Raw genomic sequence first — 18,628 nt, forward strand, 5'->3', positions numbered from 1 at the left:
CCTGTTGCTCTGGGGTGGGGATGAGCTCTGCCACGGTCACTCTGGGCTGCCACAGCCTCCCAAGTGACCCCCTCCCTGGCCCCCGAGGGAGCAGCAGGGCCAGGGGGCGTCCTCCTGCCCCGCTAGCCCAGCCCGCGGCTCTGCCCACGCCGCTCTCCCTCCGCCCCACGTCCCTGCGATGCTGCAGGTGCTGGAGGGGACACGGCCACCACCGAGGAGACGGACACCTGTGGGGACACAGACGCCGGCAGAGACAGAGCCGCCACTGAGGAGACGGACACTAGTGGGGACACGGACACCGGTGGGGACGTGGACACCGGTGGCTCTCCAGGTGCAGGGGAGGTGGCACCACACGCAAGGTGGGTGGCACGGGGGCCACCGAGGTGAGAGCCCATCTCTCACAGGGCTTGGGGAGCGGGACCCCGGGTAGGGGAGAAAAGGGAGGACCAGACCAGCGCCCTCAGTAGAGCAAACGGGGTCAGGGCTGGGAAAGAGTTAACACGTTCCCGCCGCAGTTGCAGCAATCGATGCCCCAGTTCCTTGGGGGACTAGAAGGGGCCGGACTTGCCCCTGCTGATTAGCCGGATCTAATTTGCCGTTAATTGGCATCCCCCTGCGCATCCCTCCTCCTGCTCGCCCCCCAACCCGGGGCTCTGCTCGGGATCCTGCTGCCATCCCGGCAGGGCACAGCGCACGAAACCCCCCCGGGCTGCCAGGGCCGGGGAGATGGGACCCCCCGGCCCCGTGGGCGCTGCTGGGGGGGCAGATCCATCGCTGGGGTCCCGGAACGGGAGCACCGCCAGGGGGAGGACGAGTCCCCCCCGGCCCCGGCGGGGCTCTGCGGTGACAGGGGCTGGGCCACTTTGGCGTCCCTGTGGGTCCAGAGTCGAATTGGGCCGCAGCGGTGCCCAGGATCCCTCCCCGGGCTCAGGACCCCCGCACCGCACCCCGCACCTTCTTCCAGCACTAGGGCCCGGGGGTCGCAGTCCCTCCGGAGATGCTAATGAGGGAGAGATTCTGACCAATCAGAACGCAGCACCCAGATTAGGTATCTCCATTCCTGGAGGACGCCTCTCTGATTGGCTAAAGCCTTTCCCCCAGCCAATAGGAGCGCAGGGCTCGGGATGGGTGTGGTGCCTCCCGGGTTTATGAATGGTCAGGCGCAGTTTGGGCCCGATCCGGGCGCGGGACGCGGGTAGGGGCACCGACACCCGGCGGGTGATCCCCAGCCGGGACCCCAGACCCTGGCAGGTGCCCAGGATCGTGGTGTTTTAATTCGGTTTCCTTCAAGGTGTTAAACGGGGCCAGGCGTATACACAAGGAGCATCTGGGGCCGCACACTGGGGCCACCTTGCGCTGTGGGGATTGGGACCGTCAATCCGCCGTCCCCGAGCGGGCTGGATCCTGAGTCCCTTTGTCCTGCAGCATCCGTGGGCAGCTCCAAAATGTGACATCACATGTAGACACAACAGCGGACCTGGGGGAACCAACCCATCCCAAGCCCCCTGTGCCATGTCCTGGCTGAGCCCCTGCCCAGGAGCCCCCAGGGCCCTTATCCTCCTGACACTCCCTGTCTCCCCCCACAGCCAGTCCGTGGTGGAAGGCGATGGTCCCGGTGCCCAACAGCACGGCGGTGGCATGGACCAGTGAGGTGGCGCGGCAGGAGCTGGAGCGGTCGCCCTGTCTGGTCGGCGTCTTCCCCGTCGTGTATTACAGCATCCTGCTGGGGCTGGGGCTGCCAGGTGAGAGGCTGGGGTGGGGCGATGCCCAGGATGCGGGGAGCAGCACCCACCTGGGTGCTGACCCCTGGAAAGGGTGCTGAGCTGGGCACCCTCAGCCCAGCCTGTGGCCTCAGCTGCCAGCAAAGCCTCAGGGCTTTTAGGGACAGGGAGGTGAGTCCTCAGGGGTGGGGGAAAGCAACCTGCTCCCCACGGCCCCCCCAGCTGTACAGCCCAGCCCCACGTGGCAGGTGCCGCAGCAGCAGGGACAGATGGTATTTGCGTTGCTTGGGCTAACACACTGAAGAGATTAATCAGCTCAGCAAATCCCCACTGCACCGTGATATTTATAGCTTACCCACCCTAGCCAGGGCCTGGGGCCACTCGCCCAGAGAGCCTGGGTAGTCCTGGGATCCCAGCTGCTGCTGGGGGCACCGTGAGCCCCAGGGTCTCACCACCGCCCATCTCTCCTCTCCTTCCAGTGAACATCCTGACTGCCGTGGCCCTGTCCCGCCTGGCCACAAGGACCAAGAAGTCATCATATTGGTACCTGCTGGCCCTGACCACCTCTGACATCCTCACCCAGATCTTCATCATCTTCATGGGCTTCATCCTGCAGACAGCCATCCTGGCGCGGGCAGTGCCCAGAGCCTTCATCCACGCCGTCAACGTGCTGGAGTTCACGGCCATCCACGCCTCCATCTGGGTCACCGTCCTGCTGACTGTGGACCGCTACGTGGCCCTGTGCCACCCGCTGCGGTACCGCACCGTGTCCTACCCTCAGCGCACCCGCAAGATCATCGTGGCCGTCTTTGCCGTGGCTCTGGCCACCGGCGTCCCTTTCTACTGGTGGCTGGACATGTGGCGTGATGCCGACCCCCCCACCGCCCTGGACAGGGTGCTCAAGTGGATGCACGCCATCACCGTCTACTTCTTGCCCTGCAGCATCTTGCTGGCCACCAACTCCATCGTCATCTGCAAGCTGAAGCGGCAGAGGCATTTTGGGGGTGGCCGGCCCCGCCTGAGCAAGACCACGGCCCTCCTCCTGGCCGTCACCATCATCTTCATCGTGCTCTGGGCTCCCCGCACCATCGTCATGATCTGCCACCTCTATGTGGCCTCGGTCAAGAGGGACTGGCGTGTGCACCTGGCCTTGGACATCGCCAACATGTTGGCCATGCTCAACACCACCCTCAACTTCTTCCTCTACTGCTTTGTCAGCCGGACCTTCCGCCACGCAGTGGGCGAGGTGCTCCGGGCCCACCCCTGGCACAGCCTGCGGCCCACCAGCACCCGCTTCGCAGCCCCAAAACAGCGGGAGCCGCTGGCCGGCACGGCCCTCTGAGCCGCGGCTGCTGCCAGGCGGCGCTCGGCCAGGGGTCCCAGCGCTCCCCCAGCCTTGGGCATCACCACGGCACCCGGTGAGACCCTGCCCAGGTGGGGCAGAAAGGACATGCCAAGCTCTGGACCCACAGCCATGGGGCTTGTGGGGCTCCCCCAGCCAGATGAGTCCCTGTCCCTGTGCTCTTGGCTGCTCTCTGGCAGCAGCTCCAGCCCCTGCTGAGTCCCTGTCCCTGTGCTCTTGGCTGCTCTCTGGCAGCAGCTCCAGCCCCTGCTGAACCGATGTACCAAAGGCCCTGGGGAACTCGGGGGGCATGGCTGCCCCACAGCGAGTGCGGGTGCGGGTGAGCTCCTTGCGGGCACTGGCACAGACTCGGTGACTGCTGGGTGCCAGCGGGACAGACCTCCCTCCATAAACTGCCGTGCTGAGACCGAAACTCTGCCTGAGCCTGGCTCCTGTTGAGCAGCCGGGATGGGGACACCTGGCACCAGCACCCCCAGGCACAGGGTCCCCAAGCAGCATTTCCCACCGGCTGCAAGGGCGGGGGCCCACGATGCCCCCATGCATCGAGTGCACCCAGCACCAGAGCAGCCCTCCCAGTTACACCAGTGCCAAGCTGGTGCACTGCTGGGCGAGCGGCCGTGCCAGCCTGCCTGTCCCCAGCTGCCACCAGAGGGCAGGGCCGGGACGCCCTGCAGAGCTGGCACCGCCCGGGGGGCAGGCAGCTGGCAGCCCTGGCACCCCCAGCCCCCCACACCAGCCCTGCCCACCCCGCTCCCCACCCTAATTCCCCCATAAGGTCTTTAGCGTAATCCCCCCAAAACAGACCAGCCTTTCTGTTCTAATTCCCTAGAGACTGGGCAGAATGGTGCTTGGGGGGGCTCCCTGGGGAAGCAGGGGCTCAGCTGCCCCAGGGGGATTTGGGGTGCCCCACACAGGGCATGGAGACCCTTCTGCTCGCCGGGCTTGCCCGCTGCACCGAGCCGTGCCTGGCACCGGGATGGAGTGGGGGTGGGAGGGGGTGTTTCCACCCCTGCTTGTGGGATGAGCCCCGACTGGCACCAGCACTGGCACACAGGCACCTGCCCATGGTGCAGCCAGGGCCCCGCGGCCGGATCGGTGCCCTGCACTGGCAGACAGACCCCAGCGGTGCCACCTTGCGCCAGGCAGGATCCGACGCTGCCCGTGCTCCCGGTGACGGGGTTAAACCCTGACCCGGTGGCGTAGGTGGTACCTGGGAGGTGCTCGCTCCATTAATTCTGGCATATGCGGAGAGCAGGAGGGGGAAGAGATTAGATATTAACCCAGCCCGCGCCTCCCGCCCGGGGGGCACCTGTCCCTGGGGGTTTCCAGGGCTGGATCCCACCCCGGGGCCCTTCGCTGGGGCTGGAGGGGCCACAGGGCAAGGGGTTCAGCCAGCAAGGGCAGCGTTTGGCAAGAGCTCCGGCCCCGCTTGCGGCAGGCCAGGACGGCTGCCGGCCCCCCCTTGCCAACCGCCGCTTATTTACTTGGAGAGGGAGTTGGAAATGTGCTGACCACGTCCGCCAGCAGCGAGGGGCTCCGCTCTGGACAGAACCGGCTGGGGTGGAAAACAGCTCCCCGGCCCCGGTTTGAGCGGCTGCAGCAGCGGGGAGGCAGCTGGGAGGGCGAGCGGGGCCCCCAGCCCCAGGTACGGCCCCCCCGGCTCCAGGTACAGCCCTCGCCTTCCCAAGGTGAACCACCGCGGCTGCCACACGGGGCTCGATCAGCCGTGCCACGGTACCCGCCGTGCCACCGTACCAGCCGTGCCACCGTACCGGCCGTGCCACTGTACCAGCCGTGCCACCGTTCCAGCCGTGCCACCGTACCAGCCACACCAACTGCCCAGCCCTGTGGCTCCATAGGAAAGGTGAGTCTGGAAAAGAACGCACCCGGTGCGCTGATGTTTTCAAAATGAGCCAGCAGGGAAACCTGGCCCGGGTCCTGGTACCCTAGCCCCTCACCGTGGCTGCTGTGAAGCCGGGACTGGCTCTGCCCGGTGCCACCGCAGGAACTGCGGTCCCCAGCCCACCTGGGGCACCAGGGAATCGGGACTGGGCTCTGTCCTCACCAAAAGGGCTGTGCCAGGCGCCAACCACCACGGCACAATCGTTGCGGAGGTGACCAAGGGCAGCCGGTCCCTTGCAGCCCACGCTGGTCCCTGCAGGGCAGCTGGCACACGGTGTCACACCCAACCCACCCACAGCCGCCTCCACAGTGGGGTGTTTCTGTAGGACCTACAAAAACACCAGGGCTGTGCCGCAAGGGCTGGAGGGGCGGGAGGGTCCCCATGGGAAGCGGGGAGGAACACACCAGCCATGTGGGGGCTCGCGCTGAGTCAGCAGCTGGGAAACCCGCGGCCCCGCGCAGCGGAAGGAAGCAGTCGGCAGGAAGCCGGTGCACCGCGGCCTCTCCGCAGCCCGGGCCCGGGTCGGCGCCGGTGCGGGGGCGGCGGGGCAGCCGGCCCGTGCTCCCGGCACTGCGGATCCAGGCTGAGCTTTCCCCAAGGGGCGAAGGCTGTGCCAGGCTGAGAGCCTGAACCCCGACTCCTCGAGGGAACTGAGGCACAAGAGGCCACTGCAGAGCCCCCTGTCCATGCCACCTGTGCGAGGCCACACGTGCACATGTGCCCCGGCAGGGAGGGACGATCCTGCCCCAAACGCTGTCCTGAAGCCAGACGCTGTTTATGAAGATGAAGGGCAAGAGGGCAGGCGGCCCCAGTGCCCGAGGGACAGCAGCAGCGGGTGCAGCACCCAGCACAGACGCGCCGTCTCTCCCCGTGGGCTCCGGCGGGTGCCAGTCCTCGTGCCGCGGGTGCTGCCGGCTCCGGCTCTGCCTCCTTTTCTCCTCGGATTGTTTTCATCCCGGCCCGGGCTGGGGGAGGACCCGCCGGAGGCACGTTGAACTTTCGTCTGCATCCTTCACCCTCTTGCTTCACCCTCCCAGAATAGCAGCACCCGCCTGGAAACTTCCCCGGGCTGGCAGCACCCCGGGTCCCCCAGGGCACCCCGAGCCGCCGGGGGCTCTTCCCCGGCCCTGAGCCGCAGGGATGGGGTGACTGTGGGTGCCCATGCCCAGCTCTGGGGTGCACGGCCACCCCGCTGGCACAGAGACCACCGAGCCCCGTCTGCTGTCCCTGGACTGGGGCTGCCCTGGGCCCCCAGCCCCTTGCAGAAAGGGCTTTTCTGGGGCCCTGCCGCCCTGCCAAGGGCTCCGGCTTTAGCCGTCAGCTGACATTCCTCCGGGAGGCCCCTCCGGGCTGCGCCTCAGGGCTTCCCGGTGCAGCCGGTGTGTCCTGACACGGCGGCGCCACCCGTGGGACCCCATTGCCACCCCGGAGCCCACCCACCCGCCAAGTGCCACGGACACCGAGAGGAGGTCGGTGCCAGGCCCTATGCAGGTGATGCTGCCCTGGCACAGCCCCCTGCCCCGTCCCTTGTCCCCCGAGGGTCTTTCCCAGTCATCCGAGCTCAGCAGGGCCGGGCTGACCCAGCTGCTCCGGGCTGAAACCCCACAGACTCATTCCACCCATGGCCAGGTGGGTTCCGGTGCCGGTCCCCCCGGGTCCGCCCCTCCCAGCCCGGGCTCTGCCCCCGCTCCCGCCCACCCCGCAGCCCCGTCCGTGCTCCGGGGCCGGTTCCGCCGCTCGGTGCGGGACCCCAGCCCGTCTGGTCCCCCCGCCCGCGACGGGGCAGGTCCCGGCCGGCCCCGAGCGCTCCCCGGGCAGAGCCGCACCTCGGGGAGGGGCCGGGCCGGGCAGGCGCGCACGGTGCGGCGGGGCCGGGGCTGGCCCGGCTCGGCACGGAACGGAGCGGAACGGCGGAGCGGGGGCGCCGGGCGCTGGAGCCGGTGAGCGGGGTCGGGGAGGGGTCGAGCCCCGCGGGGCTTGGGGGGATCGCGATGGGAACGGATCGGGACCGGGAGCCCGGACCGGGAGTCAGACCCGGGAGCCGGACCCGAACGCCCCCGCAGGTCGCCTGGCTGGAGAGTTGGAGGCAGCTCTGGCGAAGTTTGGGGCTCGGGAGCGCCGGGAAACCGGGCCGGGACTGGCCGGGAGGTGCGTGGGAACCGGGCCAGGGGTGCGGAGACCGGGCCGGAGCCGCCGGGGAGGGGCAGGGGGACCGGCCGGGCCGGGCGCGGGGGAGCCGGTGGGAGCTGCGGGAACCCGGTCCTGCCGCGGTGCCGGGGGTCCCGGTCCCCATCCCGGCCCCGAGGGAGCGAGGGGTCCCGGGCGCTGCTCCCGTCCCAGCCCGGGGTCACCTTGCTGGGGGTTCCCTGTGGGTTTCCACCCCCAGCAGTGGGGCTGCAGCTTCCTTGTTGCCTCCTCTTCCCCGTACCCACCCTGTGCTCCCCGGGGCCGCTGGACTCGGGACAGGGACCCCCGTGCCGTGCCGTGCCGTGCTGTGCCATGCCGTGCCATGCTGCGGCTGCCTGCGTGCCAGCGTCCGGCAGTGCCGGGCACGGGACCTGCGCTGGGTCAGTGCCCAAAACCAGAGGAGGGAAGTGGGACAGGAGATGTGAAAAGGGGAACGTGCTGGCACGCAGGGATGAGCAGAGGGGACAGCCCTGTCCCCGGGCGCTACATCTGCTGTCCGGCCCGGGCCTGTGTTCGGTGTTCCCGGGGAAGCGAGTGGGCACAGTGCCGCCTGCTCCCGGTACTGGAGGAAGGTACCATCAGAGAAATCTTGTGGCGGGATGTGGGGCTCAGTCTGAGCACCCCCAGCTGCCTCTGGTCTCCAGGCACAGAGCTGAGGGGAACGTGTGTCTGCCCTGTCCAGTCTGGGGCTGCAGTGGCTTGGGCTCGGCTGTGCCGTTTGCTCACCGTGGCCCGGCAGGAGGGATGCCCATGGGGATGTGTGGGCAGGGATGCTCAGAGCCCTGGATAAGCACAAACAGTGCCGGCAGCTGAGCTGCGGCCCCCGTCGTCTCCATAACCCCCTTCTGTCTTGCAGGGTCCCTGGACGCCCCGCTCAGCGCCCGCACCGTGGTGCAGGATGGGTGTCGCGGCGGCCGGCGTGCTGCTGGCCCTGCTCCCCGCAGCCGGCGGCCAGAGCAGCCCCCCCGCCGGCTGCGGCACCGACCTCTCCTCCCTCTACTACAACCTCTGTGACCTCTCGGCAGCCTGGGGCGTTGTGCTGGAGGCCGTGGCCAGCCTCGGCGTGGTCACCAGCTTCGTGCTCACCATCGTCCTGGTGGCCAGTCTGCCCTTCGTGCAGGAGCCCCAGAAAAAGAGCCTGGTGGCCACGCAGGTCTTCTTTCTGCTGGGCACCTTCGGGCTCTTCTGCCTGACATTTGACTTCATTGTGGGGCCGGATTTCTCCACCTGCACCTCCCGCCGCTTCCTCTTTGGCGTCCTCTTTGGCATCTGCTTCTCCTGCCTGCTGGCGCACGCCGTGGCCCTCAACTTCTTGGCACGGAGGAACCGGGGCCCGCGGGGCTGGGTGACGCTGGCGGTGGCCGTGCTCCTGGCCTTGGTGGAGGTCATCATCAACGCCGAGTGGCTCATCATCACGGTGGCGCGGCGGGAGGGCGGCTCGCCGGACCCTTGCCAGTTGGCGGACGCTGACTTCGTCATGGCGCTCATCTACGTCATGTTCCTGCTGGTGGCCGCCTTCAGCACGGCCTGGCCGGCCCTCTGCGGCCACTACCGCCGCTGGCACAAGCATAGCGCCTTCATCCTGGCCACCACCGGCCTCTCCATGGCCATCTGGGTGGCGTGGATGGCCATGTACCTCTACGGGAACCAGCGTGTGGGTGAGAAGCCCGGCTGGGACGACCCCACGCTGGCCATCGCACTGGTCTCCAACGCCTGCACCTTCCTCCTCCTCTACATCATCCCTGAGGTGACGCACATGACGCGGGGGGACCCCGAGCAGGCCTTCGAGGATGACATCTACCCCACGCGCGGGGTGGGCTACGAGACCATCCTCAAGGAGCAGAAGTCGCAGAGCATGTTTGTGGAGAACAAAGCCTTCTCTATGGACGAGCCCTCCTTCGGTAGGCGCCGGGGCTCACCGGGATCATGGCCGGGCTGGCGGCGGTCACCGGCCCCCGGCTGGCAGCGGCGGGCGGCAGCGAGTCGGCTGTCCACGACCCGCCCGGCATTGACGCCTGCCCTTGTTGTGGCTGCCGAGAACCCGCCGGGCTGGGTCTACCAGTTTGTGCTGGGCTGGGCGGACGGGGTGCTCCCTCCCCGGCGTGGGGTGCCCACAGCTCCCGGCCCTCTGCCCCAGGCAGCCGCTCTGCTCGTGAGACCCTACAATAACAAACCCCGGGCTGGGCAGGGACTGTGCGCATAGCACGGTGACGCAAACCCTGGGGACGTCCCTCCGGTCCCCAGGGAAAGGCACAGAGCGGCCAGCTGCTGAGTCAGCTCATTAAACCTGCTAACGAGGCTCCCCAGTGGGGTGGGGGTGGCTCCATGAGCCCCCAAACCCTTCACCGTCGCCATCTCTTTGCAGCCAAGAAGCCGGTGTCCCCATACAGCGGCTACAACGGGCAGCTCCTGACCAGCGTCTACCAGCCCACCGAGATGGCTCTGATGCACAAGGGACCGGTGAGTGCCACACTGGGTGACACCAGCACCACCGGCTGCTCCAGGAATGGCCACGTCCTGCCCCATGGAGGGGCTCGTAATCGAGATGGGGCCAGGGTGTGGGGCGCTCCCCTGGCCCCCATGTCCCAAGGGCTGCTGTAATCTTGGGGGGTCACCTCTCGCCTTCCTCCCTGGGGACCCCGTGGGTCTGGGGGTGCTCCTGGTGCCTCTGCAGTCCCTCCTCTTCTGCCCCGCAGACTGAAAGTCCCTATGACGTGATCCTGCCCCGCGCCTCCACCGCCAGCCCCGGCAGCGCCAGCTCCACACTGCGAGCCGAGGACGCCTTCGCGGCACAGGCCCGGCACAACGGCACCCAGCGGGACAGCAGGAGCTGCCAGGTGGGTTAATGTGCAACGTGGTGGGCGGAGAAGCCGGCACCGAGGTCCAGCCCATGGCCGAGGGCAAAGTCTGTTCCCATGGGAGGGCAGGGGCAGGGGCGGCTCTGCCAGCACCCCGGGGCAAGTCAGGCTGTGCCTCCTCACTGGTGCCAGAGCCGGGTCTGCTGGCCCGTGCCGCGGTCCTGCTGCCACCACTGTGCTACCCCAGCACCATCCCGCTCTGCCTGCAGGTGCAGTCCCCATATGGCCGGAACCGATGGTGAAGCCCCCGCAGCACAGGTCCCGCAGTGCCGGCACAGCTGCGGCCTCACCGTCCTGCTCCGGAGGTCTCACTGAGCCTTGTCCCACCCCACCACCTACGTGCCACCCCGTCCAGCGGCCGGAGCCGGTTTCTGCACAGGGGACACCCGGTTGCAGTCCCAGAGCCATTGCTCCTGCCTGCCCGTCCACGGTGCCCGCAAGCCGCCAGCTCTGCTCGGACCCCCCCGTCCCTGCGCTGTCCCTGCCACAAGGACCAGCTCCCATGGGGCCACCCCGAGTCACCCCCTCGCTGCCTTCATGACATACGGACACCCTGTCCCCCCCAGACCAGGGACCATTTGCTACTGGGGAGCGGTGAGACTCCTGCCAGCCCCGAGCCCCCGGCTGCACACGGACCCCGCCAGCCCTGGGCTGAGCCAGCACCATCCTGCCGCAGGACACACGGTGACACAGCTCTCCCCAGCCCTGGCTCCTGCTGTGCCTCAGTTTCCCCATTGCTGGGGAAGGGGGGGCTGTTGGGGGTCCAGGTGATCAGTGCCTTGCTGGGCTGGGGACCCGGCCCCTGCAGCTCCTGTCGCCCTCTCGGTGCCTTTTCCCCCTCGGGGCTTGGGGGGAGCTGGGCCCCTCGCCCTCCCCATGGCTTTCTCTGTTGTTTTTTCCTCTTCCCCCATTTTTCAGGTTGGACCCAATAAAGGTGACTTTTCCTACGCGGTGCTGTAGCAGCCAGGCCGTGATGGGGAAGGGGCGCCCGGCTGTGCCGCCAGCTGCTCCCCCATCCCCAGCCCCACTGCAGCCAAGGGCTCCTGCTGCTTCTCCCCTTCTGCTCAGCCCCACGTCCCCTTCCGGGGGCGCAGCACAGAGAGAAAGGAGGCTCAGGGCACCCCGATGCCGGCTCCCCGTCCCCAGCACGGCCAGGGCTGCCGGGAGCTGGCAGCCCGGGCGGCGCGGCAGATGGGCTGCCCGGTGGGGAGCGGCGCGGAGGACGAGCCAAGGTCGGGAGCGGTTTCTCCTGCTCAGATTGCCTTTCTCGTCCACAGCGATTTCTCCTGCCGGGCAGGAAGCCTGCGGTGCAGCTTTATTCATTATTCAGTGGCTGAAATGGCTCTGTGGGGGCAGGAGGGTGACCGGGTCTCCTTGAGCCGGTGGCCGTGGGGCTGCGGGCATGAGCACCGTGCACGGCCATGGTGGCTGCTCAAGGCACGAGCAGGAGTTTGGCACACGCGGTGTCCCAGCCATGCCCTTGCCAGCCGGCACGTGCCGCGCTCCCAGCTGCGGGGACACGGCAGGGCAGGCACAGCCACAAGCACCAGGGATGGAGCCGGTTGTTTGCAGCAGGATCAGCCGTGTCCCCCAGGGTTGTGCTGCGTCACCCGTGTTTATCTGGCACCAGCCGCAGCGGGGACGTCTCCAGGCAGCACCAGGCACTCCAGGTCCCCTGGCACCACATGGGACCATGATAGGAACAGAGCCTCTGTCCCCACCCCGCTCTGGCAGGGGACACGGAGTGACCGCCGGTCCCGCTCCCCGCGTGCGGCCCCAGCCCCTCCAGAAGGCCGGGATCCCACCGGCTGCCGTCACCGCAGCCGCAGCGCTGGGCCGGCCCCGCTCCAACAGGCAACGCTTTGTGCCGGCACCACGGCACGGGGCTGCCAAACAGCACGGCCTTTGTCCTGCGCAGGTGAACCGCCGCGGCGGCCCCGCGGGCTGGGCTGTGCGGGGAGCAGCCCCCAGGGCCCCCAGGGGTGGGAGCTGGGGGCCGTCCATACTGGGGGGCTGCCTGGATTGCGGGGGGGATGGCAACAGCACCGGGAGGCTGAATGGGGCTGTGGCAGTGTTCCTGGCAGCAGGGACGGCACCGCGGTCACCACAACCGTGGGCGTTGCCAGGCTGGCGGTGATGCTGAGAACAAGGGTGAGCATGGCTGAAGACCAAGGGCCTGCACAGTGTCCCCGAGCGGTGACGACACAGGAAAGTGACACCAAAGCGTCCTGCGCGATGCTCCACGGCCCCAGGGCTCAGCTCACTCGTGGCCCGGCATCGGGGTCTCCCCGTGGCAATGGGGGTCTTGCCCCCAGCGGGAGCCCTGCCAGGGACAGTGACACTGGGACTGTCACCTGCCAGCACTCGGGGAGGCCGGGGAGGCACAGACGCGCTCGCACCATCAGCACTCAACGGCACTTTTACTATTATACAAACAGGTCCGTGGCACCGCGGGGGTCCCAGCGCCAGCGCCGAGCCCAGGGGTGCCCCAAGCCGAGGTGCGGGGCTGCGGGGAGCCCCAGGCAATGGCAACACAAGAGTGGGGTCAGGACAACCACCCCCCTCGAGTCCCAGGGTCCCGTGCTGCCTGCACGCTGCCTGCACGCTGCCTGCACGCCCTCCTCAGGCCGGGGAGGCCCAGCTCCCCCAGTTGGGCTCAGCGGGGGACCCCTCGTCCGGCCCGGCCGCGGCCCCGCGCCGCCTCCCGCTGCTGCTGTTTGCGCCGCTGGATGTCCCGGTAGGCCTGGATGACACGCGCTCGCTCCTCCGCCACGATACGCTGGCGAGCCATTGACACCGGCGCTGCTGGGGACACCGGGGACGCCTGGCTCTGGCTCTGGCCCAGGCGAGACGTCAGGAGCAGCCGCTTCCGTCCAGCCTGCGAGCAGAGATGGGACACGTGAGGGAGCCTGGAAACAGCCAGGACAGGGCTCCGAGGAACTGTCACCGGGAGGCTGTGGCCACTGCTCCCCTTTCAGGCCCAGGGGAGCCAAGACAACCCAGGTCCAGCCCAGGTACGTGGGTGTCACCCCCTCAGCTCACCTGTTCTGCCGGGCCCTGGCCCCTGGGCCGCGAGGTGATGGTTGGCGGCTGCGTCACCACTTCCCCGAACACCACCGTGTCTGACAGGAGCAGGAGCCGGTGTCAGGCAGGAGCTCCCCCGGGCTGTCCCCACCTCCCCACACACTGCTGGGCAGGGGGTCAGCACAGCCCCTCACCGCGCCAGGCCCACCTTGGAACCGGCTCTTCTCCAGCATGGCCTCTTTCTTCTCCTCCTTCTTCTTCCGAGCTTTTTCCAGCTTCTTGTTCTGAAACCTGAAGAGCTGCGTTATGGCCAGGGCTCGTGACCAGACACAGAGCGAGTTCTTGCCCTGCGGGATCCCCCCAAAACCTGGGGCCCCGCAGCTCTGCCCCCGTTCCAGCCCTGCAGGAGGGTGAAGCAGCGCTGTGGCTCCACTCCTAAACATTCATCCCCATTGAGATGAGGCCCACGGCCCTCCACCCGCACCCCCCATCGCTGCCAGACGTCCAATCTGCACCGCAGCACCGGCGAAACACTCGCCATGCACCCAGCACGGGGCCGGGGCCCAGGGCTGGGCTGGCCCAGGGCTTTGCTCTCACTCTTTCTTTCTCTTGGACTTCTCTGATGCTGCTGCATCCTTCTCAGGCTCCCGCTGCAGCTGGTTCTCGGTGAGGAAGAGGATGCGCTGCACCTCGTGCTCCATGCGGCAGACGTAGGAGCGCTCGGACTCCCCCTTCCCCCTCTTGAACTTGGGCACTGGGATGTCCCCGGGCGCCTTGGGGCCCTTTGACTTGGGCTGCTGCTTCTTCTCTAGGAGAGACGGGTGACATTGCTGCAGCAGTGCCAATGGAGGGGACGGGACATCACCAGGGTGCGGGATCCGGCTGCCTCCAGCTGCCCCGCGGGCTCCTCGGCCGGGCTCAGCGCCGCACCTGCCGCCCGCCTCTTCCCGGGCCCCGGGCGCTTCATGGCCTCGCGGCTCCTCATGAGCTCCCGCAGGCGGAACGGGATCTCCTGCTCCTCGGGGTGCTTGGGCTTCATGTTGTCCAACTTCTTCTGCAGCTGCTTCTCCTTCCTGGGAGGGAACGAACGAGGCGTGAGGCCTGGCCTGGAGCACTGGGCACGGCGGGACACGGTAACGCAGGGACACGGTGACCGAGCCCCGGGGAGGGGGGGACACGGGGACCCACCAGCACCTGGTGAGGCACCAGCAGACCCGGGCGCGGTGGGACCCCGGGACCCAACCGGACCCCGTGGGCCCAAGCCCTGAACCAGGAGCCGGTCAGGCCCGGTCGCGACAGGCTGCCCCGGGCACTGACCTGCCGCGGAGCGGGGCGGCCGGTCCCGGTCTTCGTTCCTGGTCCCGGTCCCGGCCCCGGCTCGGTCCCTGTTTCGGTCTCGGTCCCTGTCTCTGTCCCCGGCCCGGTCCCTGTCCCGGTCCCGATCCTGCTCTTTGTCCCGGTTTCTGTCCCGGTTCCCGGCCCATGTCGCCCCTGCTCCCCACGCGGCCGCTCCGCCGCCACTTCCGGTTTCCAACAGCCCCGGCCCCGCCCCCACTTCCTATTGGCTCCGACCAGCCGCCACACCCCTATTAACCGGGCTGCTATTGGCCGGAGGAGCTGCCGCTCGGGTGGGGTCGAGGCTGTGACGTTGCGGCCGGATGTTGCTGCGGGGCGCGCGCGGCCTGGCGGGGGCGCGCTCGGCGGTGAGGGGGGACCCGGGCGCGATGGGACCCGGGGGGGGGGGGGGGGCACGGGGGCCAAGGGGGGCGGGGGGGGACTGGGGGTGTGAAGGGGATCGGAGATCGGGGTGGCGGTTGGGGGGTGAGGGGGTGATGGGCTGGGGGGGCGGTGGGGTCTCCTCTGGCCTTGGGGGGTCGCAGCGCGCAGGGCTGCCCCCCATCCCCCCCGTACCCCCCCCGGGCCGGTGTCACCGCGGGCTCTTGGTCCCCAGGAGCCCCGGGACGGCGGCAGCAGCCGCAGGGGGGCGCTCGGGGCAGGGCCCCCCCCCACCAACAACGCCTGCGGCCGGCGGGAGGTTTCGGACGCCCCCGCCCAGGCCGGCGGCGCCGCGGGGAGCGGCGGGGGGACGGGGACCCCCCGGGGAGATGGGGGGCTCCCCCCGCTGCCCCCCCCGCCCACGAACTGCTGCGGGACCGGCTGCCCCAACTGCGTCTGGGTGGCGTACGTGGAGCAGCTGCTGCAGCGGTACCGGGACGGCGGCGAGCGCGCCTTGGCCGCCATCGAGGAGCACGTGGAGGACGAGAGCGTTAAAATGATCCTCAGGATGGAGATCAGGCAGCGCATGGCCAAGGACTGAGCTCCCCGCCCCCAGAAACCGGCGGGTGTCACCCCCGGGAGCCTCCGCTCCAGGCTGGACACGGGATCTGGACTGAGCTTATTTAAACTGTTGATTTGGGTGTTGAACCCGGGGCAGCCGGGATCCCACGTGTGTTTCAATACAGGTGGTGCCTGAGTTGTGTGTCACCTCTTGTCTGTGGGGACACCTGCCCTTGGGGACAGGCAGCGGCTCACATCCTGAGCCCTGGATTTCCCAGCAGCCAGACACTGTTGCCCGCCCCCCCGAGATGGAAAATCCCCACCAAGGGCAGGCTGGCACGTCTCCCCCCGTCCCAGCCCCACCACGCCGCTGCTCCTTGCGTTCCCCAGCCTGGATTTGAAGTGTCTTTAGCAGCTTTGGTGTGACCTGGTGACTGGGAAGGGCTGGGGTACCATGCTGGACCCCCCCTCCCCACCAGCACCTTAAGCCTCTTAGGGGCTTCTCCACGTCAAGGGTTTGCGGGGGGGCACCAGGGCTGCCGGCCCCTTCCGGACAGGGGTGCGTGCGGCCCTGGGCACGTGGGACCTGGTGGCCCCCCAGCAAGGACACCGGCCCCGTCCCCATCGCCGAGGTCACAGCCAGCCTGGCTGTTATTCACGGAGCCTTTTCTCCCTCGCTTGCCTTTGCCTCCATCTTAAAATCCCATCAATTTGACGCAGCGTATTCCCCTCCATCCTGCCCAGCTGGGTGGGGGGACCCACGGCCCCCTGGCCATCGGGACCCCCACAGACCTCCCCGGACAAGCCACAGAGCCCCTGAGCAGCACTCGCTAACGAACCCCGGCTGGAAGCAGCAATTAGCACCAGGGCCCTGCTCTTTGCCGGAGAAGCAGCCGGTTCTGCCGGCTTCAGAGAAAACACTCCCGGATCCCTGTAATCCTATTTGTTGGGTCCGACTAATTGCAATTAGTGAGAGGGACTGAAGTTCAATTAAAGTGTGCTGAGATTATTCCTTTTTCTAATTGCTTTAGTGCTGGGATTAGGGGAAGCTTTGGAGTGACACCGTCCCACGGACAGTGAGGTGCTGGGCAGCAGCTGCCCAGCCCCAATTCTGCCGTGTTTTGCCCTGAAACGGCCAGGCAGGGCTCGGGCTGTCCCCTGGGTGCTGGCACTCACGGTGGCACTGGCAGGGACAAGGCTCCACGGGCAGCTCTTGTGCCAGGACCTGCCCCCGTGCCAGTGGGATCTGGCAGCGCCTGCCGGCAGCAACACCCACCGCCCTCGTTTTTGGGGCCAGACCCCGCTCGGCACCAAGCACAGGGCACAGGCTGAGAACCCGGCGTGTTCTGCTGGTCCCACCCCTGCTCCTGGCACCAAGGGACATCAGGGTGATCTCTTGGGGGTCCCCTGTTAGAGACCCCTTGGTGGTTTGGGGAGGGAAGGCAGGGTCCCCCCACAGGTCCTGGTCGTGTCCCCATCAGTCCCAGCGGCACTAATCCAGATACCCCCACCCCACCGGGGCAGGACAGCAGATTACCCCGTTGAAAAGAAGGGACATAAATAATCCTATTACCCCAGAGCAGGATAAAGCTGCCTCCCCTGAGCCCCCCCAGAGCGGCCACAGGACACGCAGGAGCGGGACGGAGGGTCCACAGAGCAGCGCTGGCCCCGGCGACCGCGGCGGCTGCGTAAGTTCTGCTCCGTGCGTGGGGTGGGATGCGGTACCGGTGGCACCAGCGCTCTGGGGCCAGGGCATTGCTTTGCTCCTGCTGTCACCTCCTGCTCCTGTGAGCAGCATCTCTAGCACCTCCCCAGGCCGGGTCCCCCCATCCCTGGGTCCGTGCTCGGCCTCCGGGCTCTGCAGTGGGGCTGAACCCCCTCATATCAGCGCTGGAGCCGCCTCTTGTGCCACAAAACTCCGGTCTGGTGCCCAGGGCAGGCACAACCACAGCAGGATGGAGCCCACATGCTGTCCTCTGCTCCCCCTGCCACCTGCACCCCAGCAAGGGTTCCCAAGGGGTCCGCAGCTGGGGTGCCTCGTCCCCAAAACCCACCCGGCTGCAAACTGGCCCCAAGGGACACCCCGCTCACACACCACCGGTGCCAACCCACTGTGGCACACATGGCACAGACCTCGTGCATGGGGGACTCCCAGCAGTGTCTCCAGTGTCACATCTGCACTGGAGTGGGCAACAAGGGCGGGCGGAACAGCCTCAGGGGAGGCAGCGGCTCTGCTGCCCCCAGGGACGCCCTTCCCTGCCTTTGGGGGGGGATTACCGGGTGCTGAGCTGGGCTAAGTCAAGGTTGTGGGCAGGAGGGTCAGGAAAGCTGATCAGTGATGGCCAAGCGGCCCCGGGGAAGGACAGGGTGAGAGTGGGGGCATAAGGTGCCCGGGGTGGGGAGGAGAAGCCAGCAACCCCCATATCTCCCCTCCGTCAGGTGTGAGGAGCCCTCCTGTGCCAGCGCCGGACACACAGGGACAACCGCGACCCGGCGCCGGCTGCCAGCCCTGGCACAGCCATGAGCCTGGAGCCCCCCAAGCCGGAGATCAAATCTGCCACCAGGGTGACGGGGGGACCCGCCACTCCCCGGAAGGGACCACCCAAATTCAAGCAGAGGCAGACGAGGCAGTTCAAAAGCAAGCCCCCCAAAAAGGGGGTGCAGGGGTGAGTGGGGCAGAGCCCCAGGACCCATGACAGGAGCCGGTCGGGGGGGATGCAGCCCTGCGTGCCAGGAGGGGTGACTGGGGGGGTCAGGACAGACGCTCTCTCTCCTTGCAGGTTCGGTGATGACATCCCAGGCATGGAGGGGCTGGGAACAGGTATGGGGTCCCGTCCCCTCCTTTGCCGTGGGTGGGGAGCGGGACGCGCTGTGGGCGCAGCCGCCCGCGGCCGGGCTGGGGGTCGCGCTGACACAGCCTCTCTCCTCCCCCAGACATCACCGTCATCTGCCCCTGGGAAGCCTTCAGCCACCTGGAGCTGCACGAGCTGGCTCAGTACGGCATCATCTAGGCAGGACACGGGCACCGCTGGTCACCGTCCCCCACCCCATAGTGCTGTGTAGGTAGAAGCCGCCCCATCACCATGGGGCTCAGCCTGGAGAAATGCTCATTAAAACCCAGAACGAGCACGGCAGCCTGGTATCTGCTCTGGGGTCAGCAGGGACGCGGGAGGGAAGCGTTACACCAAGGCGCGGGGCAGGACGGACAGGACACGGTTCAGCCTAGTGACAGGGTTTATTTTAGGCTGGATCAGCCCCTCACACATCCCCAGCCCGGGTGGCAGCCAGACCCCCC

The 18,628-nt window shown here is 68.1% G+C and overlaps 4 protein-coding genes across 6 annotated transcripts; 3 read left to right on the plus strand and 1 right to left on the minus strand.

Annotated features, from left to right (window-relative positions):
• Window positions 1–1,606: 1,606 nt before the first annotated feature.
• On the plus strand, window positions 1,607–3,063 carry GPR142 (G protein-coupled receptor 142; the record flags this gene model as incomplete). Its single annotated transcript, XM_080356776.1, has 2 exons — window positions 1,607–1,742; window positions 2,201–3,063. 2 exons carry the CDS (start codon window positions 1,607–1,609, stop codon window positions 3,061–3,063), a joined length of 999 nt encoding a protein of 332 aa, XP_080212902.1.
• A 3,915-nt stretch (window positions 3,064–6,978) lies between these two features.
• On the plus strand, window positions 6,979–10,274 carry GPRC5C (G protein-coupled receptor class C group 5 member C; the record flags this gene model as incomplete). The annotated part of the gene is made up of 6 exons (XM_080356777.1): window positions 6,979–7,135; window positions 7,454–7,554; window positions 8,031–9,075; window positions 9,540–9,634; window positions 9,871–10,011; window positions 10,242–10,274. The coding sequence occupies 6 exons, from the start codon at window positions 6,979–6,981 to the stop codon at window positions 10,272–10,274; spliced, it is 1,572 nt and encodes a 523-aa protein (XP_080212903.1).
• A 2,282-nt stretch (window positions 10,275–12,556) lies between these two features.
• Window positions 12,557–14,566, minus strand: CCDC137 (coiled-coil domain containing 137). Its single transcript, XM_080356565.1, has 6 exons — window positions 14,374–14,566; window positions 13,987–14,129; window positions 13,654–13,864; window positions 13,265–13,347; window positions 13,075–13,154; window positions 12,557–12,910 (listed from the first exon to the last, which is right to left on the minus strand). Exons 1-6 carry the CDS (start codon window positions 14,538–14,540, stop codon window positions 12,689–12,691), a joined length of 906 nt encoding a protein of 301 aa, XP_080212691.1. The 5' UTR covers window positions 14,541–14,566; the 3' UTR covers window positions 12,557–12,688.
• Window positions 14,567–14,684: 118 nt separating this feature from the next.
• On the plus strand, window positions 14,685–18,446 carry PDE6G (phosphodiesterase 6G). 3 transcript variants are annotated; one of them, XM_080356605.1, is made up of 5 exons: window positions 14,690–14,759; window positions 16,917–17,021; window positions 17,773–17,999; window positions 18,114–18,154; window positions 18,268–18,446. In XM_080356605.1, exons 3-5 carry the CDS (start codon window positions 17,854–17,856, stop codon window positions 18,342–18,344), a joined length of 264 nt encoding a protein of 87 aa, XP_080212731.1. In that variant the 5' UTR covers window positions 14,690–14,759; window positions 16,917–17,021; window positions 17,773–17,853; the 3' UTR covers window positions 18,345–18,446. The 3 variants fall into 3 exon arrangements, with proteins under 3 accessions (XP_080212729.1, XP_080212731.1, XP_080212730.1); XM_080356604.1 differs by having other exon boundaries at window positions 14,695–14,759; window positions 16,912–17,021; XM_080356603.1 differs by lacking the exons at window positions 16,917–17,021; window positions 17,773–17,999; window positions 18,114–18,154; window positions 18,268–18,446 and adding an exon at window positions 15,008–16,323 and having other exon boundaries at window positions 14,685–14,759.
• The last annotated feature ends 182 nt before the right edge of the window (window positions 18,447–18,628 follow it).

This window comes from Nesoenas mayeri (genome assembly GCF_963082525.1).
Source record: "Nesoenas mayeri genome assembly, chromosome: 19".
NCBI lineage: Eukaryota > Metazoa > Chordata > Aves > Columbiformes > Columbidae > Nesoenas > Nesoenas mayeri.